Source organism: Lissotriton helveticus, chromosome 9 (genome assembly GCF_964261635.1).
Source record: "Lissotriton helveticus chromosome 9, aLisHel1.1, whole genome shotgun sequence".
In the NCBI taxonomy this organism is placed as follows: Eukaryota; Metazoa; Chordata; class Amphibia; order Caudata; family Salamandridae; genus Lissotriton; species Lissotriton helveticus.
The window spans coordinates 879,844,925-879,868,906 of NC_136070.1; the positions used below are offsets into that span (position 1 = coordinate 879,844,925).

A 23,982-nucleotide genomic window follows, 5' to 3' on the forward strand; every position below is an offset into this window, starting at 1 on the left:
TGAGGTAACCCGGTGGGCAGGCCCAGCCGATCTCCAACCCACTATTCACTTTAGTCCAGGTCTCGGTTAGCAATAATATATCCAGATTAGAGGATTCGATTAAAAAGGTAATCTCAGCGTGGTGCTTAACGAGTGAACGAACATTAAGCAAACCACAGGAGAGAGCACCATAAGAAGATGAAAGCATAGTATGCTGCTTACCTAAATCAGTGTAACAGTTCAGCGCTCACAATTCCTCCCGAGAGTATTCCAAGTGAGGAGAGGCCACCACGGTCGCACCGGGAGCAACCGGGACGCGAACGGGCGCAAACGGACTTACCTCTGGCGCGCCCGCTGCGCGCTGCACGCGCACGCTGCGCGCCTGCTCACCCATTCCTATTTATAGTATTACGCCACGCGGGGGTCCGGCTAGTAGAGCCTCTGGACCGGAACAAATATGGCACCTGAAAATGGCCCAAGCCTCAGTCACCCACCCAAGATGGCGGTCGGAGCACCACAAGCAGGAACCTCACTGACTAAGTCCCGCCAAATGCGGGCGAAATAACGATTATAGTGCAGGTAAGCCTGACTATACCCCGATTATAGTTGGTAGCAAGCGCCTGATAATTAGGCAAATATTAAAGCAGCGCGATCAAAGGCAGCGCGATTTTAAAAACAGAGTGCCCAAGTAAACAAAATACAACAATTTAAAATAAGCACAGCAATGCACGCGATAGCAGAGTATGGTCTGCCTAACGTACCGGAGAAGCGACTTAAATAAGCTCTCCAATACGCGGGGGTCCGGCTAGTAGAGCCTCTGGACCCGAACAAATATGGCGCCTGAAAATGGCCCAAGTCTCAGTCACCTAGCCAAGACGGCGGTCGGAGCGCCACAAGCAGGAACCTCACTGACTAAGTCCCACCAAATGCGGGTGAAATAACTATTATAGTGCAGGTAAGCCTGACTATACCCCGATTATAGTTGGTAGCAAGCGCCTGATAATTAGGCAAATATTAAAGCAGCGCGATCAAAGGCAGCGCGATTTTAAAAACAGAGTGCCCAAGTAAACAAAATACAACAATTTAAAATAAGCACAGCAATGCGCGTGATAGCAGAGTAAGGTCTCTGTCTGTAAGGAACTATCCGAGTTTAGTAAAGATATCGGCCGATATGACCCCATCTCCTCAGCATTTTTACCTTTTTTCTTAAAAACCACTATCGTAGCTTCCGCCCATGAATGGGGAGCCTTCCCCAAAAAGGCTTGCTGACAAACCTCCAATAGTTCTTTTTTTAATACGTTCATGAAAATTCGGTAGAATTCTAGAGGGATATTGTCATGCCCCATCGCTTTACCCTGGGCTAGATCTAAAATTGCTGACTCAATTTCTTCCCACTCTGGTACTGCTATCAGTGCTGTCTTTTGCACCTTCGATAAAGTTTTCGGAATCATATCCCTTAAATAGTCCCCAACATTTATCCTATCTGGCTCCTCACTGTATAACTGTTGATAAAACCCTTGAAAGGCCATTAGCACACCCTCCTTGGTCTCTTGCAATACCCCCAGCAAGTCTTTAATCTTAGGGATATCGTTATACACCATTTTCTCTCTTATCCTCTTTGCCAGCACTTTTCCTGTTCTCTCATGCCGTTTCTTTATGTTGTACATAATTTGCGGCAATTTGATCGGCAATATAGGCATATACATTGGATCTTTTGACCGGGAGTTCCCTTTGAGCCAACTGAACTATTTCTACGTCAGCACTGTGTCTAATAACCTCTGCCAACTTCTCCTCTGCCTTGAGAACCTGCTCAAAATTCTGCCGATGCTTGAACTGGATTTTTTTACTTTTAAACTTAGAGAAACTAAGGGTTTCCCCCTTATTACCAATTTGAACGTGTCTCAGACTATTTCCTGAGAGGCCGTACCTTTGTTAACAGAAAAAAAATCTTGAATTTTTTTGGGTATCATCTGACAGTACTCCTCATCCATAAGAAGCTTCCTTTCATAAGACCACTGTTGGAGTTCTATTTTCTCTTGCGAATCTAAAGCCAACTCTAAAACAATCGGGTTATGGTCTGAAACCAATTTCGGATGAATCTCAATTTGGACTTTAGTTAGCAGCTCATGCGTTATAAAGAAATAATCCAAACGTACAAACTTAGAACGAGGAGCAGAGTAAAAGGTAAACCCCGAATCCCCTGAGTATTTTGCATTCCGAACATCGTGAAGACCATGGTCCATTAACAAATCCCTTAAAGACGTATAAAATGTTTCTTTCTTCATGGGTGTGCCGTATTATTTCTAATATTCATACGTGAATCAATATGAATATTAAAGTCACCACACATTAACACGGGCAAGGTCCATTGTGCTAATTCTAAATTCAGAAAATTAAAAATTTCCGCATCGTCCAAATTCGGTCCAAACACATTACAGAGTGAAAACCTTTTGTGCCCCACCTTGAATTCACAAATAGCCCATCCGCCCCATTTATCCGCCTCAGCCCTTACACATTCTCCAACACCCCTTTTCTTAAGTATCGCCACTCTTCTTTTGATTCCAGTTTGTTTAGAAAAAGCAACTAATTCCATTCCCATGTTTTTTAAGTAATCTCTGTTAGCCCATGCTACGTGCGTTTCCTGTAAACACAATACATCTACCTGTATTATCTGTATAATTTTAGCAAAAATTTGACGTTTCTTAGAGTCAAGAAAAACCAAAGGTGATGATGGACGGAGCGTTGACAATACAAACACTCACCCCCAGTCAACTGATCTGGGTTTAATCCATCACCGTTCTTTAGCTCCCTCCGCCACCCCAGTTCAGACATGGCTATATGCAAATCAGTCTGACCCTGTGCCTTCTGGGAACAGTCCAGCCCAAACTGCCAAGCCTGCCTGAGGCTCGCTCACCTTCTTCGCTGCAATCCACAACCGCACTGCCACCCATTCATCCTGCCTCAGCTCCTCCGACTTGATCCTTAGCTTTCACGCTACGGGTAATCACTTTCACCCCTCATTTGGCTTTGACGGGGCTTTTGACGGCATCTTCCTCTTCGATGTAGCACCACTTCGGCCACAGTAAACTTCGCAGCGATAACCGCAGAGGAACAGTGCGGGAAATCTCCGTATCAGGGCTCTGCGCCTGAATACCAATAAGTCGCCCAACATCGGTGGCCGTTTTCCACAACCTGCGTTTAGTGAATTTGCTACAGAGGCAGGTTCCGATCCCACAATCTGCAGCTCAACAGCGTCCTGACTTCTCCCACACCTGTGAGAGGGCTTTCACTCCCGCTGATGCTGCTGCTCGACTACGGCTGCATCCCGGCTTCCTCCACTATCGGCGCCACACCTGAGAGTCACCCTGCCTCCTCCCCGGGTCCTGGGCTCTCTCTGCAATCCTCGATGTTCCCGACGCCTCAGCATCAGACAGGCACCAAAAGGTACCAAAAGGCACGGAAAAAAAAGATCCGAAAGCCGATGCTTTTCTCCGTCGCACCACACAATCTCGCTAAATAGCCAAATTGAGGTAATTTTCTCCGGTTTCACGTCTTTTCTCGGGTCCGGTACCCAGGCCCGGTTCTGGAGGGTGGGCCGGGTGGGCCAGGCCCACCCAAACATGAGCCTGGCCCACCCAAACAGATTCCTTGGCCCTCGCAGTGAGGGCTTGAAGGCAGGCGCCATGTGGAGATGAAGGGGTGAAAAAATAAACAAAGCCATCTTAACATGTAAATGGTCTTTTAAAGACCTGTGAAGAACTCGGGTGCGGCTGCGATAATCTCAAAGGCTGTCTGTGTGTGTGCGCCCGGCCTGAGACAGCTTCCTGCTCACACACACACAGATAGTTTTTGAGAATATCGCAGCGGCACCCGAGTTCTTCACAGGTCTTTAAAAGACCATTTACATGTTAAGAAGGCTTTGTTTATTTTTTCACCCCCTCATCTCCACATGGAGAAAGGCAACAAATCCTTTCTTTAACAAAGATAATCTTTGCCTACTGTTCTGCTGCATGGATATTTCTTTTCTATGCAGCTCAGGAGAAAAGAAGTTTGTTTATTCCTAGTCACCTTTGCTGACCCCTGCAGCTGCTTATGAGCCTGTAACACAAAGTTTGACTAATGGAGTAATAGGTAAGAGAATGTGTTACTTGTTTTTTTTTTTTATCTGCACAGGCCCAGCAGGACACATACTTTATTGTGCGCTTCATTTAACCACTTTTAATCATTATCATGGCCGGTGCAAGTGATTAATGATCCTACTGGATAGCAATCATTTGTCTGTTAGTAGTTTTTAAATGCAAATGAACTGTATTTTATGTGGATAGCTCAGTGGGTTACTGCCTTTGTCACAGAGCACCTTGTGTAACTTGCAGTAGTTCAGAAGGTACAATCCTAACATAGGACAGTGACCAACAAACTGTCACCAAAGAGCTGCATACAAACATGAAGGGTATAGTTATACCTTCGCTTTTTTGTGTTTTGTGATATAGTTAGAACTTCCCCAGTCTTTCATTATTCTAATGTTGCTAAAATGAGTATGTTTGGGCAGATATACAGTTTTATCAGAAAAGCTGACCCCCATGGAATACTCTTTAAATCCTAAGGTTGTGTTTCCCCAGACCAAACCCTCTTAAAATATACCGCCCACCAGTATGGATGACATGTGATTCCTACACCTTGTAATCCTCATTGGCTTATGTGACATTCCCTGTAGACTGATTTACATACTTGTATGATTCATTGTCTCTGTATAATGTGTACTGACACACACTGCACTGATATGAGTAGTGCTATACAACAAATGAAATGCATATGAGAGAAGGGCTACGTAAAGATGAGGGGCACTGTTGGAAGGTTGCAGTGAGGGAATCCGAGAAGGAGGTAGTGGGAGGGGCTACGGAGAGATGAGGGGCACTGTTAAAGGGTGGCAGTGAGGGAATCCAAGGAGGAGGTCAATAGGGGGAGGGGCTATGGAACGATGAGGGGCACTGTTGGAGGGTGACAGTGAGGGAATCCGAGGAAGAGGTCTTAGGATGGAGGGGCAGCTAGGGAGAGATGAGGGGCACTGGTGGAGGGTGGTAGTGAGGGAGTCTGAGGAGGAGGTCATGAGGGGGAGGGGCTACAGAGAGATGAGGAGTGCTGTGGAGGGTGGCAGTGAGGGAATCTGAGGAGGTCAATGGGGGGCTACAGGGAGATGAGGGGCACTGGTGGAGGGTGGCAGTGAGGGATTCTGAGGGGGAGGTCACGGGGTGGGGGGACCTACGGAGAGATGAGGGTGCTGGGGGAGGGTGCAGTGAGGGAATCCGAGGAAGTGTTCATGGGGTGGAGGGGAAAAAATAAATAAATGTAAAAACTACAGAGAGATGAGGGGCACTAGTGGAGGGTGGCAGTGAGGGAATCCGAGGAGGAGGTCAATAGGGGGGCCATGGAGGGATGAGAGGCACTGTTAGAAGGTGGTAGTAAAGGTATTTATGGAGAAAGAAATTATTGGTGTGGCGCCAAAACAGACTTTCGCATCAGCGCTAAAGCTGGCCTGTCATGGCCTTCCTGTTTTTGTTTATTTAATTAGCAGTCGGGTCATAAGGGCTACTGTGTATGTGCTAATTATATTTACTGCTATATTCAACGTTTCTAAGTTTGAAGGTGATTTTACTAATGTTTTTACCGGGGAAAAATGAAAGTGGAGCCCAATGGTGCCTGATATGGGCCTGGGGCCCAATGTTAGCTGTGAGATAAGGTGCACTGAAGAGAAGTAGTAGATAATCAAGCCTGTAAGGGAGTGCGTTGCAGAGTCCGTGGTCAGGTGGAGGTAGGTATGAAGAGGGATTCTCACTGAAGGCTCGCACAGAGGGAGCCCGAGATGTGTCACTTGCCTGATACTCCCACCTCAGAAACCTCCTCTTCCCATCAAAGGAACTTACATGGAAAAAACACTTTTTGAGAGTGATAATATGTAGAAAGAGATTTGGAAAAGAGTGCGTTTTACTGGGCCTTGCAAGAGTAAGAAGAGATAAAGGAGGGCCCTGAAGCAGGCCTGCCCAGACATATACGTGACAAATTGAGCCCGCAGTGGCCCACCCAAATGCCCCCTCGGCCCACCCAAATAAAAATTCCTGGAGCCGGGCCTGCCGGTACCAGGGAAGAGGGACTGGGCTGCCTACACCGCCCACTCCACGGCCGCCATCTTGCCTCCGAGGACCGCGCAGTGTAATCTCTAAAGCTATCCAAGGTTTCCTCTCGCTGTGATTGTAACAGGAGAGTTAAGATTTCAAAACTATTATGCAGACAATAAGCATCAGCCACTGGCACTCTGTGTGCTTCTTTGTTTTTCTTTTTTGCATTTCTGACTGTTTGTTCAGGCCTCGTTTCTGTGAAGAAATTTCTTTTGGATACAAGGCTGTTTCAGTATGTTGTTATTACTCGCGTTTGGATTTCGTATTTGGATGAAATCTAGTGTGATACTTTCCGCTGTTTTGAGTGGATGTGAGCATGTATGCCTTGATAAACAAGTCTTTTTGTCTTTCTACTGTTCATAGATAGAGGAGGTGAATGGCATTACATCCTTCTATCCTTTCTTGCATCCAGCACACTCCTACAGGGTGGCACTCTCCAAGAGACAGGGCGTTTCTACTTCCTATGAGAACCAGTCGGAAGAGGCCTTTTTGTTATAGACAGCAGCACTAAATTATTTTCGCGATGCCCCTTTTCCCCTGTGTGTTTTCTGACAAGGTAGTGGTTGTGTCACTCTTTGAGAGTTTACACAAGGGGTAGTAGGTGGACAGTCATTGCACCATCGCCCCCGCTGTTTGGATCTTGAAGGTCAGTGGCGTTTTCAATCTGACATAGGCTAACAAATATGGGAGAGGTAGGTCTCACAGTAGTGAAAAAAGGAACGTTTGAATTTTTTCACTACCAGGATATTTAAAACTTAAAGGTGCATTATCAACTTCTTAATTACAATGCACCCTTTCCTATGGGCTGCCTTAGGCATACCTTAGTTGTGACATATTTGTAATAAAAGGGGAGTTTAAGGCTTTGGAAGAGGGTTATTTGAATTGGCAGGTTTAACTGCATACAGGCTGCAATGGCAGACCTCGGGCATGTTTTAAGGTTTCGGAGTGGGTGGCAAAATAAATGCCGCAGGCCCACTAGTCGCATTTATAGGACAGGCCCAGAGGATATGGTATACATCTTTACTAGGGATTTATAAATAAGCTAATTAAGCCAAACAGGTGTAAGCACATTTTACCATCTCTTAGGAAGTAAGCACAGGCACTTTAGCACTGGTTAGCAGCGGTAAAGTCCACAGAGCCCTAAGGCCAGCAATACTAATTCAGAAAAATGGAAGGGGTAAGGCAAAGAATTTGGTTGTGGCACCGCAGAAAGTTCCAAATCCAACAACAACCCATTTACTTTCATAAACCAATGATTCATTATCTGCAACACTGCTACAAAACGCCATCAGAATGCATAATTGATGCTAACTCTTAACCTAAAAACAAGAGAATGACACTACATCTTTGCACATGCTCAACATAATAGACCCTTTAGAGTCTGCACAAATAGAAAAATCTTTGAATTCGTACAGGAGTGAGTACAGTTAGGATACAGCTTCCTCCAAAACTACGGAAAAATTATATTTCATTTCAGCACAAATGGGATAGAACATTGGCAGGCCTTTTAAAGACGAAGAATAAAATGGAACTCCTTGCATAGTTACAAAAACATATGCCAGTACTGGAAGGCTGAGGCCCAGTCATGTCAACTCGAGACCTGGTAATCCTAACTTTAACACAATGAACATTGATAGTAGTTAATAAATATGCTCTAATAACTTCCATTCGGAGATGGCAATAGATTCAACACTTTATTAAACTTGAAATCATGCCCAAGTTAAGCTGATTCATTTACAACATATTCTTAACAAATGCTCAGGTTTTCAAAGGATACTATCTGAATACTATTGTAACAGGGGTGTGTGCAAAGATATTGATACAACAATGGACCAAATAAAGATGAATAATATATTAGTATATGTTTATCATATTAAAAATACATTCAAAAGATTTCTTGCATTTATATTGCCCTACCCAGAATTAAAAAAGGATTCTCTTGCCTCATTCCATTTCTCACCTTAATACCATATGATCATTTACTATGCCCAAACAGTGCTGTATCCTGTTTAAGTTTTACGCGGTCCTGTACAGAGTCGCTTAGGGATCATCTGTCTTACTTGGAAAAGGTATATTTCTGACACTTCCTTAGAATATTTGTCAACCATTGTTTCCTTTTCCATACACATACAGGTAGCCTCTTCTCTAAGACCCCAGTGTGCAAACTTCTTCACGAGACAATCGGAAGTGGTTACGTTTCTATTCACTCCTTCATAATTGCATGGTATGAAGGGAGCTCAATGGATCTGCATGAAAATAAACTTGCACTGCCAGCAAACAGAAAGATAACTATGCCGCATATGCAGTCTAGACCTTTATTTACCTTCTTCATTTTAGAAGAGAACCTGAAGTTGACATAACGATACCAGGGCAAGCAGGTGTAAATTATTGTGGTGTTCGCTTACCAAATTGTTGGGTTATTATTTATTTATATTGTGTCCAGGAAATAAAATACAATAAAAGATGCTGATTGAATATGTAATCAACTGCTAACATAAGAATAACACATAAGACATTTTCAGATAAGATAACAAATATGACAATCATACATACCTTTGGTGTTTCTGAAGAGATCAACCATGAACCGGGCCTCTTCCGTGATCTTGTCTTCTAACAGCCTTTTTCCCATCCCAAAATCTCTCAGCGTCATAATACTAAATTTGCGCAGCTGCTTCCAACGTTCATTATTAGAAAGTGTTACCCCTAAAAACATAGAAAGTGGTGAAATGTATGCAAACACTTACAAAAAGTACCTAAATACTACCCGTGTGTGTTTACACTTGAGTATCTTTTTGTGTGATAAGAATGTGCTCACACATGCATCTGGAATGACATAAAGGAGGGAGTACAATTATCAGCTACTTAAACAAAAAGGCTCATGGGGGGAGAAGAGAGAAGCCCAATGTACAGATGGAAGTGACCTGGGAGCTGGAACCAATTCAGCATATGTGTATTAATATTAGCCCCATTTTGCAAGAAGTAATTGAGTGTACTAACTGAACCTGGTACAGGGTCACTCCCTTTTCGGTTTATCCATACTGCAATATTGCCTTAGAGACACTGTGGTGCAATTCCACTATTTCCACTGCTGATTTTACAATCTAATCAACTGTCCTAAAACCACAGAATGGCAGCACTGGATGATCAAAATCCAAGGCACAAGACAAGAGGCTCCATTGGGAGCGAAACACCAAACACATCTCTGGTACTACATTATGTAGACTCACAAGGCACACATGAAGATGCCACTTAGAAATCTGTCCAGATTACAGAATTAAATGAGAAAATTGAGTGACACAAACCTGTTGTTGCAAGGAGCACCTAGAGTTCTGGGGAAAGAGGAACTCAGAATAATAATGGGAATAAAGCTCTGTTATATAACAGACTAACTGAAATCATTTAGAAAAAATTGAGAGGAAGGTAGTTTTAAAAAAGATCTGTGATAATGTACATGAGCTCTGTTTTTTTATTTCAAAGACATTTTGAAACACAAGAAGAAACACAAAGAACACTGGACATTTTTAATTTAAGTCAGTTAATTATTGCCACCTACCCATTCAGCTGGCAACTCAACAGATCTGATTTCATCAACCTGAAGTCACTCTTAGCACATCTGCATGAGGATTAATATGGAGTGATCATTTAGCCATCTCTTTTACATTGGCAAACAAGCAAGATGAAACAAGGAAGACCAGAAATAAATAATACTTTTTATCAATGGTGTGAGAATTTGGCCTGGTATATGATGTTCACTATTCTAGTGGGCACCTAGCACCAGTCCAAACAACCCTTATGGTGATGGTTGTAAAATCAACCTTATAGACCAGCTTTCCTAGTGATAGCATGGACAAAGCAGTCCTAGGCTAAACTCAAGAGGGCATGTGAAGCCAGCTGTTTTACCATATGTAACCCTTTTAATTACAAGTGAAAGGACACCACACAGGTTGTATATCAAAATATATATGTATTTATTTCTAACATAATCCTCTGAACTCTTTATGAGGTCAGAGGCAGAAGCACATAACAAGATACTCAATTATAATACAATAAGTTGCACAAAATACAGTAGTGCCTTAGGGGCACTTCGAAACCATATCCTAAAATAGTGGTTTAAGAACCACGTCATGAACAAAGGAAAGGCCTAGGGCCTTGGAGAATCGCTGGGGCTACGCTGTACTACCAAAGGTTAGGGAGCAGGAGGCCCATGGGATGCATGTGCAGTGTCTTTACACGCATGCAAGTTACCATAGAGTTAGAATGGGAACGAAAGAATTGGAAACTAGTTCTTTTAGGACACTTCCGGATGGACTACGGAAAAGCTACTTGAAACTAGGACACTAGGATAGTCAATACCCACAGGAGTACCGAAATACTCGCGTTACGTCACCCACAGGAAGCGGGTACATAGGTGTCAAAGTGTGTCGGGTTTCGTCGCTGATTCCTATGGAGCCTTTCAGAAAGATGCTGCAGGCAACCAGGAGAGAAGTGTCCGGGTGGATCCAAGGGCGGATGGAGGATGAAGACTACATGAAAGCAGAGGGGGCAGAGTCTGGGTCACTAGCCAATGACCAGGAAGGAACAAGGAAGGAACCAGGCGATGTCGTGAAGCAATCAGGTGATGTCGTGAAGCTTGTCTCTGATGCCACGTGGACCAGGAGGTGTCGACGACAACCAGGAGCAGGATACGGACTGTCCCACAAAAGCTCTCAGTGTCGGCGGTGTCGGCTTTTGGATTGGAGCCAATAAGTCTTGGCAAAGGAAACCCACGCAGGAATCAAAGATGGCTTCTTGATCAGACCAGGAAGGTCTGATGGGCTTCTCCTGTTCAGGGAAGCAGGGGCCATTATGGAGCAACAAGACCAGTGGTGTGAATCAAAAGGTTCGTCGTCACAGAGGCCACTAGCCAACGGGCAAGTGACCGGACAGATGTGTCGAGCAGGAAAATGCAGAAGGGCCCCACGCAGAACTCATGGAGTGTGGAGGGCTGATTTTTGGAGCAGTTGGTGCTCGGGGCTAAGGCTTCTCAATCCCCAATGCACAACTTCGAGGGTGCCTAAAAAGTTGCACGGAAAGCAATTTGCTGGCTTTCCAAGACGGCCGGTCCCACATCTCTCGTCGCCTCCCAGGGTCTCAGCTCTGCTGTGACTGTCGATCGGGCAGTTGGAAGTCTGGAAGTCCGGGTCTTGTCAGGCTCTGTGCTCGGGCTCCAGCGGGAGCATCGACAAAGCAAACCGTTGATCGCTTGATGGTGCCTGCTTGCACAGGGTGGTCACTCCTTGACCACAAGGGAGATTCTTCAGTCTGCTATGTCGAGTAGAATGTCGAAGGTCCAGAGTTTCGTTTCAAGTTTCAGTCAGGATAAATTTATAGTCTTGGGACTCAGCTCCTACCTATATACCAAATTTAGGGGCTGGATTACCTGCTAGGTCCCTCCTATGGGTGGGACCCAGGAAGGGGGTGGTTACACACCTTTCCCTTTGTCCATTTTCGTGCCAGAGCTGGGGCTGGAGTGCCCCAGCATCGGTTTGAACTGGACTATGCATGGGACACCTTGTGTGCCCCAGGCAGTGTCTCATTTCATTCAGCCCTCCCTGCCCCAATACACTATAGCATGTCTGGGGTGGTGCTAGCACCTCCCAAGACAGGAAACCTATTGTCCAAGCATCCCTCGCTGGAAGGGCTCCCAGCAGCAGGAGGTCAGACTTGTTGTCTGTGGCAGCAGCATCCATTTTGTGATGCTGAGGCTCTGGTTAACTTTAACCGGGATTAGTAGGAACAACATGGTTTCTTCCTCTAGAAGGGTGGAATGCTACCCCCGTCGCCAGAACTGGCGAGGGTGTAGTATTCCAAAGCGTATGACACCTTACACGACATGTTTTGATAAAGCCAAACCAAAGTTAGCAATAACCGCAAGGATTATAATGCACTTAAGAGTATATGGTATGGCTACATCATAGAACAGCTATTAGGACATGGTTCCGAAAGTTGCAGACAGGCTCAGCTCACTTACATCTTACATAAAACCAAGCACTCTGCCTTCAGGATTGTTAAGGCCTGCCATAGGAGTGACTTATAGGTGCATATGTGTATATATATAAGGGTAGGTATAGGAATACTATACCTAAGCAAGGGATGATTACACGACCATGCCCCAGCTGAGTGATCAGCCAGTTGTATCAGTTTGGATGGCCAGCCAGGGGTGGCACAAGATATGCTGCAGCCCCTGGTAGGCCTTGGGTGCACCTATGCCCTGGGTACCTATGGTACACTGTACAGGGACTAATAAGAGTGACCCAAATCCCAATTGGTGATGTACCTAAAGTACATGGTGTGAAATGTAGAGAGAGAACAGCAGGGCTGTGGGTCTGATTAGCAGCCCACAGCCGCATTAAGTCGAAAACCAATGAAGCAAAAAGCTAAAAATGGGGTGACCATAGGAAAGCAGACTCTACTCTCCTACAAATGGGATAAGATATATCAACAAGATTTAATTACCTCATTATCAACAATATACCCAGGGCCGGACTGACCGTAGCGGGCACCGGGTGTTTTCCCAGTGGGCCACCAGGGTGGGGGCCGGCTTTGAACCCATGGGGGACCACTTTTGTTACTTTGCAGCATCGGCTCCCTGTAACAAGAGCATCTGCAGGGCTTTCCACACGTGTCCCCCACCCCAACCATGGCGGCCAGATGGACACATTGCCAGGGTTGGTTTGCATTCGTAGTCCGGCCCAGACTTTACCCACACACATGGGCTTCCTCAAAAATGAATGTAGGGAAAGTCCTTATCTGACTGGAGAATAGAATGAATCGGGTTGCTCTGGGAAAACTGTGGTAGCCCAAAATAGAATAGTTACAGCCCCCTAATTCTCCCCTTCACTTTCTAAGCAAAACACATATTGCAAGAATATGGAAAGGAAATGTCAACACATCTATGGGGAAAAAGATAAATATTCATTCAGACAAGCTATTAAAGAATGCTATAAAGCAATTAAATTGGTGGAGGAAGCATATGATACAAATAATGTTGGGTGACATGGACTTTTTAATATAATCAAACAATTTCTCAGTCAAAAAGTCAAGAAAACTAATAATAAGCCTTCATAGGAAGAATGTGATACCTCTCTATTTTGAAGAGAAAACTAAGAATATTCAAGACAAATTTGAATGCCCTCTAAAGGAAAATCAGAGGTGGGAACTAGCTATAACACCTCCCTTCCCCTATAGACAATGCTCATTTCAAGAATTTTGCGATTTAACCTTGGACCAATTAGAATAAATAGTCAGGATCGCCCGATGACAAGGCCTGGACGGTAAATTCCGTTCTGTTTGCGTAATTTGCGTAATTTGGGTAATTTCACGTTCCACGGAGAACTTGGAATTACCCAAATTCTGCGATCCGTGGCTTCGCGGTATTTTTTGCTTGTTCGTGCTTTCAAAATGCGTGTCGCAAGATATTTCTCCCCGAGCACGCAAACAGCATTCGCAAACAAGAAAAATGCACCGCAAACGTGCAGAATAAGCAAGTCTGTATGTTTGCAGAACATTTGCATGCTCGCGGAGATTTTTTACCACCCCTACCAATGACCCATGACCATCTACAGTAGTTAAAAAAGAGGTACATATAATCAACACATTATCAACAAAATATTGTATACTTCTTTAGAACTAGCTGAAGTGCCTGAGGCATGGAAGGAGGGCAAACACCTTCTGAAAAAGCCTTCAGTCAAGAGATGACTAAACTCAATGATCAAAATTTTTATTCAAGCTGAGATGATAAGGAAATGTGTTGTATCTCACCTTTTTGAATGATTACATTTTAAATATGCTTAAGACCGATAATGGACATCTTTGTTAAGGTTTTAATTAACTGAACAATAAAATAAATATAACAGTGAAATATAACAGCCTTCAGTCAGCCAATAAAGGCTGTCTAATTTTAGTTTTATCTCTTTCCTGCCTACATTAGCAAAAATGTTTGTAAAATGTGTCAACACCTAACTGTATGAATACCTCGAGTAGAATACACTGTCCCATAGCACACAATTAAGGTTCATACCCAACATCGTACCAAGTCCACATTGCTGGAGATTTCTGAGACTGTTAATCTATTATTGGACAAAGGCCATAATTCTGCCCGATTTTACTAGAGCTATTGGTGGCCGTTGATGAGGTTTGCCATCCTCTTCTTCTGCATAGACTAGCATCAGCGGGGGTTGGTGAACTGATTTAAAGGGATATAATCCTTTCTCTCTAATAGACAACAAGCCGTAACTATGTCCCTCCTTTGTTCAAAAAACAAATTTCTGAAAGGCAAGGTTCCTCAGGGATGTCCCCTGAGCCCTTTACTGTTCAATGTCTGCATGACCCAAATGGTCAAGTTGATCATTCAGGATATCAGTAAAATCTTATGCTGATAACATGCAATTTGTTCTCTTTCTGTAAAAAATACCATAAAATCAATGCAGAGGTTTGAGGTATGTCTAAGCAGAATCATTGAGTGGATGAATGCGAGACATCTTAAATGCAATGCTGAAAAGACTGATTACTCCTATATCGAGGCAATAACAACTTCCTAACCAATGAATTGCGATAAAAGTAACTCGGAGGTGTGCAGTTCCTTTAGTGGGGAAGGTCGTGGGAGCTTGAGGGATCAAGTCAGGGGATCTGATCTTTCAGGAGAAAGAGGCCTCACAGACCCCTAGGGGTGTCATGCTTCATCATAGGGCAGCTCCTTGTTGGGCTGGTGCTGCAATGACCAATGGGCCCCGCAGGGATGCTCTTTGCCAGAGTTCTGTTAAGCTGCCATAGTGAAGTGTAAGGTATAATGTGAGTGTGTTTTGAGTGATTAGCTAATGTAGACCATTATATGCACGTTGGCCAATGTCTGTTTTTAATATAACCAAGGGTTCCACACATTAAATATTGATCTTATTAACACCTCTAGTTATTTGTAACTCACCACTCTACTCACTCACAACACCCTCACATCACACCTCATACTTCACTACAGCAGCTTAAAAGAAGTCAGACAAAGAGCCCCCTGCGGAGCCCTTTGGGCATTGCAGCGCCGGCCCAATGAGGAGCATCCCTATGATGAAGCATGTTTTGGGAAACAATGGTTTCGGTGTGGCATAAAGGTCCATGTAGAAGTGACCCTGTGGGGGGCACTATGATTGAGAGTAGGAAGTTAATTCTTTAAAGGGAGTGGTAAGTAATATAAGGAGGGACAAGTAGGTCAGTATATGACAGAGGTTTATTCTAAAACAATAGTATTCAGGTGCTCACACAATAAGTGACAATAAGCGTGACGTGAAAAGTGAGGTTGGTATTAAAATATAGACATTGCATTGACAACTGTAATAGAAGCTCCTTTAGAAGATTTTTACAGAGTAAAAGGAGTTCATGTTGTAGGGGGTGGATGGCGTTTTAAACTCAATTATTTGAGTTTATCTTCAGGTCATACATAGGTGAGAAAGCTGAATTAGGCTGGATTGCTGTTAAATAACATTCGGGGTTGAAAGCGCCTGCGAAACTCTGTGCTCCTTTGTAGTTGAGCGTGGGAGACTTTAGTACATAATCAATACTGGAAGAGTAGCTGGCTGCTGATTGGCAGCATTCAGTGCCGAATATTTTTTGTAGGAGAATCCAGGGCACTTAATGAGAACCTGGAGATGAAAAACAGAACGTGTCCTGCTTCTGCTGTAGTCTGTGCCGAGTCCCTCGCGCTCAGCGTAGACTACATACAGGAAGTTGCCCAACCTCCTTGAACTCTCTCTTATTGTCATTTTTGATTTATTGACATATCTTCTTTTGCCGTACATGTTCTAGCTTTGTACTAATTGATGTTTTTAGCCTTGCCTCTTTGGTTTTGCTTCCAGCTACACACTCTAATTTTTTCTTTACAACTTTATGCTTTGTACTATATCATCATTGTCATTTTATCTTTTTTACAATGTAAAGTTTTGGATTTTGCTATATGAACTGTAGTGATGTTTTTTTCCCTTTTATGCTCCATAAACGTATCCTTTTGAAACTAGAAAAAAGAAGCTTTTTATGTAAAGAACAAAGAAAGGTTGAATATTTGTTTACAAAATTATAATTATCTTGATCTCCATTGAAATCCCTGTTGGGATCCTAGCTTTTTAGGTGTGAGGCTTGTGTTTGGGCCCAAGGAAACTCTACACAAGGAAGACCTATCTACGATGAGCAGTGCAAACTGAGTATCACTGCTCCAGGACTAGTACATTGGCTTACTAGGCTCACCTGACCAATTATGCTCTTCAATTCAGACTCCAGACCGGAGGGGGACCAATATTTAATTGAGTCTGAAACCATCATACCTCATAAAAAAGGGGTTAGCCAGATTAAGGGAGATGAGCACCACATGAACATTTTTTCATAGGATTTCCTCAAGAGGATCATAAGTCCATTTGGTTAGTAATTGATTGAACTCTTTCCAAAAATAACAGTAGAGGCTATTCCTCCAACTGAATTAAGACTCCTATAAAAAGTGCTCTCTGATATGTTTGTGCAGTTTTGTTTGGTATGCAAAAAAAAGTACATTTCCTTTTTATAAGCTCAACCATAGGCTGGAAATTGATTGATTTTATGTGGCCTGTTGTGTTCTAAGTCTATAACCCCACACCATTTCCCAGAGTAAGCCTTGGACAGATCAACTTTGCTACGCTGAGTGTTAAGACACAAGGTAGTTTACATTATGCTCAGGTCTGGGCTCATTCACATTTTTAAGCACCAGCACACCAGTCCTACAAGGTCTGATGCTCACAGTCAGAGCCTACTAACAACCAACTGTTCTGGGACTCCTGAAAAAGTTCCTAACCTGTGGTCAGTACCATTGAGTTGGGTAATATTAAACATCCATCATCTGCCAAAAGCATCAAGAGTCTGAAGGGGATGAAAATCCACATGCCAATATGCCTTTTATATTATGGCTTAGGAGCATGATCAAGGCTGTATAATTACCATGCAGTTACACAGAGACATTAAAAAATAAGTAAACAATTGATGTCACAAGAATAGGTATAAGGTAAACATTCAAGTGTTACCGAACTCAGAATTACGTATTTAGTAAGTTGTAATGTATGATTAGGGAAGATGAGTTTAATGGCCTGAATTCTCAAGTTACTATTTAGTCACACTAGTGCCAAAACCAGTGTAGTGTAATATGTATAGCAAATAATAGCATGTACAGTAGTATGCAAGCTCTCTGCAAGCCAAGCAATCCCTACTTCATATCCCTTAGAGTTGTTTTTGTATCACCCTCCAATTGTGGAAAGGTGATTATTTAGAGTATTGGCATCGCTCACCGTGTAGTACATAAGCCAATCAAAATACGAAACACAGCATTATTTGGGTATTAGAGAAAAAGCAGAATGAGAAACACAGATTCATGAACTGACTAACCATACTTTTGAGCATGGATTGTTTTCTTTTTTATACTTCTCAAAACTCTACTCACCAGAATCATGAAATATTCTCTCCATTGCGGGTGCTGCCCCTCTGGAAACAAACGCATCTCCCTGGTCAATAAAGGCTTCCTTTAGAGCATCGTATCCACATATAACCATCACTCGACGAGGACCTATATAAATGGTGAAAACAGGTCCATAGACATCATAAAGCTGTAAGGAAAAAGGGACATTATGATGGATCCAAGTACTGTATTTACTCATATTCTCTAAACATTACAGCATGATTATCTTGCACACATTCTACAACCAAGATGTTCACTGTGTATTGACCAATTTTCCCTTTCTTCCTCTCAAACAGAATTTTTGTCTGAGATTCCAACATTCTGCTTCGAACATACAATGCCACACATCTTCCTTTTTATACAAAAAAAGGAAACAGCACTTGAGAGCACACACAAATATCAGGAAATGAAGTAAAGGAAAATTCTAACTATATGTATTGACATATGAAAATGGAATCTTCAAATCATTTTATATTGTAATGATGAAATAGAGTTTGTATGTAAATATTTACAAAAGAATATAGGAAATGAAAAAAATATATTTTGCAATATAGCTATAAATCAATATAAAATCCTTGAGATATGTTGGTTTACATATTATTCACTCTGTTGGATTATATATTGTTCTCCATTCGCGCTCATTATTTTCACCCATGCACTCATCACCAGCAGACTGGACTATGGAAACGCTCTCTATGCCTGGATCAACAAGTCCCTACTCAGCAAGCTCCAGACAATACAGAACACCGTGGCCAGACTCGTCCTCAGCATCTCCCGGCAAGAACACATCAGCGAACACCCAAGGAGACTCCACTGGCTCCCCGTGGAAAAGCATGTCACCTTAAAAATCCTCACTAATGCCTACAAATACCTAAACAGCAACGGACACAAACACCTCAACGACAGAATAAACGTCCACGTACCCAAAAGAAACCTCTGATCTGCCAACCTTGCACTGGCCGAAACCCAGCGCATCCACAGAACCAGAGCAGGTGGCAGATTGTTCTCCCACATTGCAGCCAAGACCTGAAACAAGCTACCAGCAGACTTCAGATGCTCCCCCTCCCTGAACACTTTCAGGAAGACCCTCAAGACCTGGCTCTTCGTTGAACGGCTCTGCGTACCTTCCTTAGTATCTTTTTTTTTTGTGTAAATCTTTCGATTAGATTAGATTAGATTACGTTTTTATAAAGCGTGATAGCTACCCGCAGGCGTCCTAGCGCTAATGATTAACAGGTGTGTGTGAGGAGGAGATTATGTTTATCTGGTGAATAGGAAAGTTTTCAGATTTTTCCAGAAAGGGAGAAGATTGGGCTCGGAACGGAGGGAGATGGGGAGGGAGTTCCAGAGTCTGGCCGAATTCACAGCGAAGGTTCGGCCTCCACACCTCGCTCCGTTCTGAGCCCAATCTTCTCCCTTTCCGTACAAAAACTATAAAATCTTTATATTCAACAGTCTCAACATGAGGTACATATGCACAGAATCAATTGTGGGTTACAGTGAAATCAGATTACATACAATACAGCAGCATCATTCATTGAAATTCCCGGGGTTGGGGGGGTCATCATCAGCAGTTTCATGGGGAGGGGTACACATATCGCCTCGGTATGTGTTCCGGGGGGCCCAAATCTTAGACCATTTGCGGGGACAACCTCGAGCGACATGGACTGTTTTCTTCCTCAGCATACACCAGTCAAGGTCCTGCTGCCAAGCCATAACTGGAGGCGAATGCGAGGCTCCCCAGAACTGCGCAATATTTCTTTTGGCGATCATGCAACCAAGCGTGACCCATTGCATAGTATGGGTGTTGAGGTCAGTAGGCTCCCAAATGTTAAGGAGGCACCTGGGCGCTTCCAGTGTAATGTCTACCCCTAGCACTTCACTCATGACCTTGTGAAAGTTACGCCAGTATACCTGAATGTGATCACAGTGCCAGAGTATATGCATGAATGTGCCCAATTGTGCGCAACCTCTCCTACAAGAACCATCCGACCCCCCCCATGTGGACCAATTGGGGACCAGTGATGTAGATTCTGTGGAGGATCTTTAGCTGCACCAGTCTGAGTCACGCTGGGATAGCGACCGTTTTAGGGGAGGAGACCGCCTCCTGCCAGTCTTCGTCATCTAGTTCTATTCCGTCCTCAGTCCATTTTTCTCGCAGTTTCAGTAGGGGGTTGTCGATATTGTTAATAAGTTTCCGATATGTTAGGGAGATGGCCCTATCAGGCAGGGGTCCATCCAACAGCCAATCTTCTAATGGGGAGGCGTCCGGTGGAGTTGGGTCATCGGGAAATGCTGTTAGCCGCGAATGTCTGATTTGCAGGTATAGATAATATTCTGTCTCCGTCAGGGCGTATTGATTTCATAACGCATCAAAAGGTCTCACACCCCCATCGCACCAAAGGTCTTTGACTTGAGAAATACCTATTAAGTCCCACTTGTCAAATCCTTTTGAGTTTCCCATATATCCTAATTTCTGTGAATCCCACAAGGGTGAGGCTAGCGACAATTTGTTTTGCCAGCCGGTTGATTTAGTAGCGGAATGCCATATGGCGACCTTGTGGGCAGTGGGCCCGGTGAGTGTGTATTTATTTGGAGATGAGTACAGTGCTCTTGAGAAGAACCCCTTGGGTAAGAGCCATCGATCCATAAGGAAGCCCGGGTTGTCGGGCCAGCCGTACGTGCAATGGTTAATAACTGCTAGGTTAGCAGCCCAGTAATATTTTTTAATATCAGGCAAACCAATCCCTCCTTCATACCAGTTGAGTGTCAGTTTTCTCATAGCAATACGCGGTCTCCCTCCCCATAGGAGGTCCCTCAGGAGCCCTTTGAGGTCTTTAAAGTACGAGTTTGGGACAATGCCAGCCAAATTTTGCAATGCATACAGGAAGCGGGGAAGAGACATCATTTTAAATAATGCAGCTTTGCCCAATAATGAGAGCGGAAGTGACTTCCAGTGTGTAATGTCGCTTTTGAGCCGTTGCAGTGGGAGGAGCAGATTGCGGGCGTATCGAACAGACTGGTCTAAAGATATAAATATCCCTAAGTGTTTGAAGCCGTCTAAAACTACTGGGATCGGGCAGTTTTGGAGTTGAGGGGAGGTGTCCCCCACAGGACATATAGAATTAATTTTTGCCAATTGACGCGGAACCCAGAATACCTACCAAATGTATCCAATATGTCAAAAGCAGCTATTAGGGAGCTCTTAGGGGACGTGAGATATAGGAGTATATCATCAGCGTATAGAGATATGCGGTCCTCCCAGTCCACCGACCAGCACATGCCAGGGACCATTACCTCTTTACGGATCCATGCTGCAAGTGGTTCAAGGGCCAAAGCGAATAGCAAGGGAGAAAGGGTGCACCCCTGATGGGTCCTCCGGCTGAGTCTCTATTGTTCACAACTACCTGGGCCAGCGGCTCACTGTATAACAGTCATACCCAGCGGCAGAAATTTGGCCCAAATCCCAGTTTAACCAACACTGCAAAAAGATAGGGCCATTCCGGGGTATCAAAAACCATAGTGGCATCTAGGGAGACCACAACGGCATCTTCACGTATCGTCGTTACTCTGCCCAGGACTCCGTGCAGTCTGCGCAGGTTAAGAGCAGTGTTTCTTTTAAGCATGAACCCCGACTGATCTGGATGGACTAGGTCACTTATCACCTTGAGCAGTCTTGTGGCTAATACTTCGGCCAGGATCTTGGGCTCCGCATTCAGCAGTGATATAGGCCGATAGGAGGTGCACTCCGCTTTGGGTTTCCCTTCCTTGTGGATTGTGACTATATTGGCGAGTCTCTGGTCGTACGGCAATGAACCCAACTTAAGGCTGTCCTCGTACATAGCCTTAAGATAGGGGGCTAGTTTATCTGGCCAAAGCTTGTAAAGCTCGATGGGAATGCCATTCGGGCCCAGAGCTTTCCCGGAGCGTAGCGCTCGTATAACTGTAGCTATTTCATCAGCAGTTAGTGCCCTGTCCATATATGTGAAGTCTGAGTCCGACAGTGTCAGGAGAGAGATGTCTTTGATGAGATCAGTAAAGTCTGCCTCAGGGTATGGTGCCACCGAGCTATAGACGGTTTGGAAGTGAACTGCAAAGTGGTTAGCTATATTTTGGGGATCTGTCACAGGGGAGCCATCTGTACCGTTGATTTCTATCACAAGTCTTCTGGCCAGCTCTCTCTTGTCTGACCATGCAAGCAATTTACCGGCCTTGTCACCCCAGTCATATATGCGCCCCAGTCGTTCCTGTCCTAGTAGTTTGTAACGGTCGGTGACCAATACTTGGTTTTCTTCCTGTCGCAGTCTGAGGGCATGGAGGGCTTCAGGTGAGGTATTTAAGGGGATATCTTGTTCTAGGCGGCATAGCCATTGTTCAATGTCGGAGATTTCTTTCACCCTGTCTTTTTTGTGCCTGCCAACAAGGAAAGGGCCTGCCCTCGGATCATTGCTTTGTAAGTTTCCCACAATATTTGGGGGGACTCTACTTTTGACGTTTTCCAAAAAGTATGTATCTGTAGCTTTAATTAGGCCTTTCTGAATCTTGGGGTTCTTAAGGAACCAGGGGTTTATCGGGGCAACCCTTCCCACCTGTGTATGGTCCAGAACTATATGGACCCATAGAGGAGAATGGTTGGAGATGCCTCACACCAGTAACGTCCCTCAAACCTACGCAAAATTGCCACTTGGCCTTCCTAAGCCAGAATTCACAAGACACAAAACATTACTATCAGTTCACCCATCATCGCAGGCTCCACAGAACCTTGTTGTTTCAGCGACCACTAACTCAGTGGAAACCAAACTAAGTATAGCACCTATCACACCATACACAATATCCCTTTAGTATGCTTCCTTAAAAACATTTTTTATATCACTTATAGATTTAGTTGAATAATAAAATACACGCTGCATACATGTTCAATCTTCCACTTCTACTATAATTGCAGATGATGCACTCCGCCTTAAGATGTACACTGCGGACAGCAGGGTTTACAACTTGAATTCACCTTTGGATCTACACTATAGACAGTAGGGATTGTATGTCCTCCAGCCATCTAGTAGTCCCATCGCCTCTAAGAAACTGGAGAACGCATGCGCGGCCTGGGGGGTCTAGCGGGTGGGGTGTCTATCTAGAGCGCCCGAGACAACAGAGTTGAAGTTGCCTCCAAGCACCAGGTGTCCGTCAGGCAACGCCAGGAGTATAGCACTAAGGTCCGCAAATGGCATGCCCTGCATCCAGGGGGCACGTATATTGACAGAAAGGTGAAAGATCTGTCCTCCCAAGAGCCTGTGATTCCTACATATCTACCCCGGTCGTCTACATATGTAGAGGAGAGTGAGAAAGGAAACAATTTTTTTTTCATAATACCTACTCCCCTGGAGCTAGAGGTGAAACCCACATGCGCCACCATCGAAAAGCCCCCTCTGTGCATAGCTTTGCAAGTGTTGCCAATGAGGTGTGCTTCCTCGAGTAACACGATGTCTGGTGATTGTCGTCTAATATATTGCAATACAACACTCCTCTTAATTTTGTCCCCCAAACCGTTAACATTCCAACTCTGGATTCTGACTTCTCTGTTACACTGTAATCCCATTGACAGTTAGACAAGACCACATTAGTGGGTTTACGCGCATACATCGTACCATCGAGATAGTGCAAAGAAACAACAAACAACTTAAGAGACAACCCTTCCCAACATCCCCCCACCCTGCTCCCCTGCACTCCAGGCTCAGAACTGCCCATGTTATTTAAATGCAGAGTGCCTATAGCCCAACTATTCTAGTGAAAGAAAAACACACGGGGGCACAGAGTCCCGATGGCTCCCCCGCCTACCATTACAGTGTATCAATGGAGAACGGGCCAGACATTCGGATCATCGAGCATGAAAGTTCCCGGGAGGCCGGCGCAGGGTTCAGTCCCAGCTCATGATGAGTGCCGGTGGATCAAGTTGCAGCAACGGCAAAGGCAGTGTGAAGGCTACAAAAGGCCCTTCCAAGAGAGTTCGCTGTGGAAGTTAATGATCGGTAGCGTTCTGTTCCGGTGGGATCCGAAGACTGTCCAGCCAGTCGGACGCCACCTCCGGGAGGTCAAAGAAGCGGGTTTTGCCATCCAGTTCAACTCTCAGGCATGCTGGGAAGAGCATGGCGTACTTGAGACCTTTTTCCTTCAATCTGATTTTAACATCAAGGAAGGAGCGGCGACTCAGCGGCACCGCCCGGGTGAAGTCGGGGAAGAGGGTGATTTCTGAGTTGTCTAGTTGGATCGGAGGTGCAACTGTCGCCGCCTGGAGGATCATGTCTCTGTCTCTATAGTTGAGGAGCCAGGCCAGTATTG

The 23,982-nt window shown here is 44.4% G+C and overlaps 1 protein-coding gene across 1 annotated transcript in view; it reads right to left on the reverse strand.

Annotated features, from left to right (window-relative positions):
• LOC144781948 (cytochrome P450 2G1-like) overlaps positions 1-23,982 on the reverse strand; it is a 528,779-nt gene that overhangs the window by 381,937 nt on the left and 122,860 nt on the right. The window contains exons 2-3 of the mRNA XM_078661039.1: positions 17,635-17,797; positions 8,706-8,855 (exon numbers count right to left, since the gene is read on the reverse strand). Of these exons, the coding sequence (XP_078517165.1) occupies positions 8,706-8,855; positions 17,635-17,797 (313 nt within the window). The remainder of the gene's footprint in view (positions 1-8,705; positions 8,856-17,634; positions 17,798-23,982) is intronic.